At 40.4% G+C, this 6,648-nt stretch overlaps 1 protein-coding gene across 1 annotated transcript in view; it reads right to left on the bottom strand.

Annotated features, from left to right (window-relative positions):
- The window catches only part of LOC102845549 (zinc finger protein 474-like), a 111,491-nt gene extending 106,204 nt beyond the window's left edge, over positions 1-5,287 (bottom strand). The window contains exon 1 of the mRNA XM_006885994.1: positions 4,262-5,287. Within this exon, the coding sequence (XP_006886056.1) occupies positions 4,262-5,287 (1,026 nt within the window). The remainder of the gene's footprint in view (positions 1-4,261) is intronic.
- Between the last annotated feature and the right edge of the window lie 1,361 nt (positions 5,288-6,648).

Raw genomic sequence — 6,648 nt, 5'->3', positions numbered from 1 at the left:
CTCTATGAGGTGGATTGATTCAGTGACTGGCATAATTGGGATGGGAGTGTCAGAGACAATGCGATTGGCACAGGACAGAGCGAAGTTTAGGGCTGTTATACATAGGGTTGCTATGAGTCGCAAGCGACTCAACGGCACATAACAACAACAAACAAAAGGTGGCACACATATACAATGGATATTGTTCAGCTAGTGAAGAAGTGATCTTGATACATGCTACAATACAGAGGAAATCTGAAGGAATTATCCTCAGTGAAATAGTCTATCACAAAACGTAAACATCGCATGACACCACTTATATAAAAGAAAAGGCAAATTCATAAAGACCAAAGTTTATTAGTGGTTAACAGGGGTCCAGGATGAAGAACGGGGAAGGTTAATAATGATAGAAAAAAGATCACATTGATTAAAGTTAGGTGCATAGCTGATTAGTGTAATTGCTGTTAATAACTTGTACACTGGTAAAAAGCCGTGTGCTGAATATATTTACATCAATGGTAAAAAATGAGTAGTTCCTGAGACTGCCTATGTATAATTAAGACCTCACAAGATGTGGTTCCTTGGTTTAGAGGTTAAGATCATGGTTTCATGGAGCATCTCAGTTAACTGGTCTTAAAAAAAATCCCCACACATTTAGAGCCTCTATTCTACGTTCTACTTTGTTATATAGAGTCTAGGGTCTTCAGAGTTTGCAAATGCTCAATCAAAGCATGGCAATTGGTTTTTATCCACTGGAGGCAACAGGGAACGCAGGAGAGTTAGGAACATGGAAGGAGTACATGGACTCATCAGTTGTCTCTTCATGAACAAGTACCATGACTACCATGTCTGCTACAGAACCAGAAGAAGTAGATGGTCTTTGGTTAGAATTGCTAAATTTTTGATCAAAGATTCCATGGGAGAATCCTGACCAGGGAGGGGAAAATGCAAAATTGTTTCACATTTTCTTGATCTCCAGACTTATTGCAGCCATGAGGGCTGTGTTAATTCTTGATATTTTTAGATAATATTAAAAACTTAAACCAAAACAATTTCCTGAAATCTTCTTAAAGTCAAACAATAGTGAAGTTTAACTAGTAAAAAATAGTTTAACCAGTTAAAAAAACCAGTCTGCCTTGGGCATTATGCTCTAGAAACTATCTATATGAGATTAAAGTGACAACAGAAACTCAAAAGATTAAATAGGAAGCTTACGGGCAGTTTATGTTAGTGACTGAGGAACAATTCAGAAAAGAAAGATGAGATGGGTGCACAACTCAAAGAATGGAATCACATGTAACTGAATTGTAGGTGTAAAATGAGATGTATTGGTGTATGTGTTGCTATGTATATTCTTGAGAACAGCAACAACAGAAAGATTGAGGCACTTGAGAACATCAGACAAGATAACTTACTGTAATATAAAGTTAGATCAAGATGCTAATGTGAAGTTAATCTTCCTAGGGCACTCTGATGGCCTCGTGGTAAGAAGCTATGCTGCAATCCTGAAGGCACGCAGTTAAAATACACCAGCTGCTCTGCAGAAGGGTGGACAATCTCTTCCATTGCAATGTACTGCCTCTTGAAAACCCACTGGAGGGTCAGCTAAGGGTTGGTTCTGACTCACTGGTACTCAACAACAACAATAAGGATAAAGGGAGCTCTAGTGGCCTAGTGAGTAAGGAATTGTACTTGCCAACCCAAACATAGGTGGTTTGAATCCACCAACTGCCCCTAAGGAGAAAGATAGAGAATCTCCTCTCTGTGAAAGCCTCTGCAAATCTACTGGTGGGTCAGCTGTGGAGTTGGTTCTGAATCAATCAGAATGAGTCATTGTTCATTGTGTGATGAGAAGAAATACATAGACATTTTAATTGTACAAAAGAAAGCTTATGTTTCACAGTCAGGAAGGAAAATATGTATAAGATCAAATTGTAACAGAAAAAGAATACTACACTACCCAGAAAGAAAGTGTTTAAAGAAGTACAGTGAGGATAGTGAGATGGTATCTCTCACACACTGGTAGAGAGTCATGGGAAAAGAGGAAGATCATTATGGTCATAAGGCCCTGAATGCACTCGATCTCATAAAATCTGATAGGGACACAGTGAATCTAGCAATAGGCTCAAACAAAGAAGCTATCGGTTGGGAACTATTGAGAGGAAACTATTGCAGCACTGGCCAGTGTTTTGTGCTATTGCACATAGAGTTGCTTCAAGTTTGAACTAACTTGACAGTACCTACCAACAACAACACAGAAAAGCTTTCTGCTGAAAACACTAGAATGGCAATCTTCTCCTCGAAGTCTCGTGCCTCTCTGGCATCTAGGAGTTTTCTGCATTCTACATCTGGCAGCTAAAGAGACCCTATGTTGGATGACCTTTCTATGCCCTCTATAAAAGCCTGTGTGGTCTCCAAACTGGCCAGCACACATCCTGACAGGCGTGGGTGCCAATTTCCCACTGTCATGTCTGTTCTCAGGTCTGGGGGCAGGGTTGTACGTAATCTACATATCCAAAAGCACCAGATGTCCTAGTTCTGATGGACTTCCCTTCTCTGATCTAAACACAAAGGTCATGGAGGGCCTAATGTTGGCCTCTGTCCTGATGTTATCCCCTCCAGATGATGGAGTGAGTCAGGAAGGTGTCTTATGTGACCCGTGGGCTCAGGCCAGCCACTCAGCAGTCGTGACTGAGTGAGAACATGCTGTGCTCAGCCTGTTGGCTCCGCTCATGGGAGCACAAAGTATGTGTTACAACAACAAGCACAGAAATCCTGACCACACTCTTCCCTATCTGGAGATCTGTAATAAGAACATTTGAAGTAAATGCATACAATCAAGAAACAGGGCTGTAAGGCAGAAAGTGAAAGGAGTTTCTCATTTATAGCCCAGAGGCGTGGATTCTTTTCTGCTCTGAATTCAGACCCCACACATTTTGGAAGAAAAGGAACAACACAGATGGGAAAAACAGACCAGGCTTGCAAGACCAGCTTGCAGCCCATGCCATACTTAAGAGTTTGGATTTTAATTAGATGGAGAAATGAACTGCACTTTCTTCAGCGTGTGTCAGAAACCTTGTCCAGAATGTGTTATTCTAACTCTTCCACTTCCAAAACTTTGTACTGGAATCTTCTAAACCAGTAAATTTATTCTAAACATGAAGATAAGAAACTGGATTAAATATTTCCCAAAGGAATAAAACTAAAGTTATATTTAAAAATTGATGCCCACCCCTCAACGAGTATGTCTGATTTTATCTTTTACAGTAAATTTTATAACCTTCTTTTCCTAAAATAGCACATTAAAGAGTTCCCACTGGATGGATGCTTCAAATAGTAAGCTATGGAGAGAACAATTGGACTGTCTCCTGTTTGTCAGTACACTGTTTGTCAGCACATCTACTCCCTTGGTTTAATGGAAGGACAAAAATTAGGGAGATCCTCTCATGGGAATCTTTCTATAGTCCTCAAATAATGATTAAACACCAGATAAAGTGCCAACAACTCTTCACTCAGTAAGTTGGGGACACCTGGAACTATGGTTTTTTGTTTGCTTTTGTTTTTTAAATATGGCCCATGCTAGAGCTCAGAGCCTGGAATTCAACTCAAACACAGGTTATAGAAGCAGTGAAGGGAATTTAGTAGCTCTTAGAAATGTGAACATAACCATTGTTTTAGTAGCTACACTAGGGTTAATGTTATAAAGACTACAATCATCTAAGTGTTTAAAGAAAACATGTTATATTTGCAGAGTATGTGTATTTCTGAAAGTGCACCAGTGTTTAATTATTGCTAAAGTCATCTGGGGTTTTTGACACAGATTCTATTTTAGTAAGATAAACTCAACATAACCCAGCCTTGCCAAGAATGAATTCCTAAGGTAGATGACTAAAATAAACCGACAATAAATATTGGCTGTTGGAATGGGAATTATATCTCTGTAATGTAGACACAGCATTAATGAGTCATTTTCAACTAACAGTCTCTCCCAGGGATTATTGAGATGAGGGATCAGGAAAGAAAGAAGTCCTTCTTTATACAGCATAACTGAAGAAGAATAGGAAGCAATCGGGCAAGGGTATTCTTACATCTACTTTTGTTAAGAGAGGTATAGGTCCTGGAATCCAACAGAGGTCAGCTTGGACAGACAGCATTGAGGCAAAAATAACGAACCTCCTTCCTGGAAAGAGGAGGTGACTGATCTGGGACCATTTTCTCTCCTTTCTCTAGAGTCATTATATGTCCCAGGTCCATTTAGCACATCTTACGTGACATGAATTACCTTATCAGACACAGTGGGTGTGGCCATGTTCTTTTGCTGCTTGGAATTAGTGGCCTCATTTGGGCCACCTTTACTTCCTAAAGTAAGATTCTGTCCTTTCAATGGTGCTTTACAACTTCTCTGGTGCACCATAAGGCGGTCTGGGGCAAAGGTCCTGCCACAATTTGGACATGGCACAAGCTGAACTTGACTTGGTCCCTCCTGACTAGACTGTCCAGATGAAAGAGGCTGGGGCTTCTGTGGGAGAGGCCTGCGGAGCTCTCTGGGGAGCCGGTCGTTTTCTATTTTCCATTTTTCCAGGCATTTGGGCTCATGAATAGGAAGGGAGAGAGTGCCAAATTCCCGGCCACAAATGTAGCAGAGGAGAGTCCTTGGTCTGGCTGGAATTCCACTGGGTGCTTTCCTGAGGCTAGTATAATCATGAGAGCTGTTGGGCTTTAGTGTTTTAGGACCCTCATCCTTTGGTTTGCAGCTTCTTTGGTGAACTAGAAGACGGTCTGGCAAGAACGTGCGACCACAGTGTTCGCAGGGCAGCAGCTGAGCCTGGGCGCTCTGGAATGCAGTCTCATTAGCTTCCTGAAGGCTGTAGAATCCACTGCCACTGAGAGGCTGTGGCTTGGAGGGCTCTGGTCTTCTCAGGTGCTTGGGCAACTTGCTGTTTTCAATCCGCCACTTCTCCAAGCACTGAGGTTCATGAATGGAGATTGACTGAGATCCAAACTCACGACCACAGATATAGCATACCCTGAATCCAGGCCTGCGGGATGGGATTACAGGAGGACTAAACTGACTTTCTGACATAATTCTTGTACTTGACCGTCTTGACAATATCACAGTTCCAGGTCTATTTCTTTGAGAGTTTGTCTTTACGTGTTCAGAAAGATTGACACCTTCTGATTCTGGTAGAGTACTAGATTGAGAGTCACTCGAAAGGATGGCTTGGTTGATAAGGAAGGTGGGCTCTTTAGAATGCTGAAATGTCTGTTGCAGTTTGTTGGAAGCCCTCTTCTCTTTTCTTCTTTCCATTAACAAAGAACTCTTTCTCTAGTGCTTGCTGCAATTTCAGACCAGGCACATTCTGGGTTTCTGCTTAGAGGGAATGTTAGTGAGGTTGGCTGTCCTGGGGTCCACAGTGTTGCCAGTTATACCCATAGACCATGACTCAGAACTTCTGCAAGGCAGCAGTCTGGAATGCTTGAAAATCCCCGTTAAACCTTAGATGCTTCCAAGATCTGCAGCAAGAAAACATAAATAAAAAATTTACTACACACACACATACACACACTCCCTCCTTATTCTTTCTCTCAATTTCTCTTCCTCTCGATCTCTTTCACTTTCTCTCTAAACTACAGGCTGATGGTGTTCTAGGTGAATGTTTTTAATTTGGCCTAGTGTTCTGCTTGGCTAGAATAGTAAATACTGTATAAGATTTATCTAGCAAACTGCTGAAATAATTGTAAAGAAAGAAAATTCCCATTATGAATTGCAATGTTACCATATTGAAAGTATTATTTTATAATTGGAACATATCATAGAGCCTTGGCACAAACCAACAAAGGCTGAGACCATTGTGGTGAGGACATCAAAGGGAGAACCAAAACCTGTTAAAATTATATTACTAAAAAACAGCCTCTTATATTCTGTGGAAACTTGCATTACATCAAGGATGCTCAGCATTTTTAGTGTCATGGGGTCTTTTTGGCAATTCCACAAAGCCTAACAATCTTTTATGATAATAATATTATTAAATGCATAAAATAAAAGTTTTACTAATACAAAGGAAATGAAATTTATTAAATAGTATAGTGGTGATATATTTTTCAGTTGTGGTATAGTATTAATTAGACTTCCTGAGTTTTCATGGCTCAGCATCCTAGAGAATAAATTATTCTACTGAGTGACCATTGTAAAGATTATCAGGAATGCACACCCATGTTTATCACAGCTTTGTTCACAATAGCAAGGAGTTGGAAACAACCTAAGTGCCCATCAACAAACGAATAGATAGAGAAGCTGTGATATATTCACACAATTGAATACTATGCTACGTTGAAAAACAAGGAACTCATGCAATATTATTCAAAATGGGTGGCTCTGGAGGACATTATGCTGAGTGAAGTATCTCAGTCACAAAAGGACAAATACTGCATGGTGTCAATATTGTAAAACAGGACTGACCTTGGGCTTGGGGAGAGACTGAGAAAGATGGGTTCAGTAATGTATACTGCACTGAAACAGATGAGGGAGAAAACTGTTTAAAATGGATATGTGATTAGGTATTTTTGTCATGACAAGAGTCTGGAGTGAAGGCTACATGGTGGAGTGGACATGGCGTGGAGGAGGGTTTGTAAAACAATGAAAGAATTTTTCTTTTACTTTTCCAAAAT

Source organism: Elephantulus edwardii, unplaced genomic scaffold (assembly GCF_000299155.1).
Source record: "Elephantulus edwardii isolate Elephantulus edwardi_28Jun2011 unplaced genomic scaffold, EleEdw1.0 scaffold00046, whole genome shotgun sequence".
Lineage (NCBI taxonomy): Eukaryota > Metazoa > Chordata > Mammalia > Macroscelidea > Macroscelididae > Elephantulus > Elephantulus edwardii.
The sequence above is the reverse complement of the archived record's forward strand: the minus strand, read 5'-3'. Positions and strand labels throughout refer to the sequence as shown.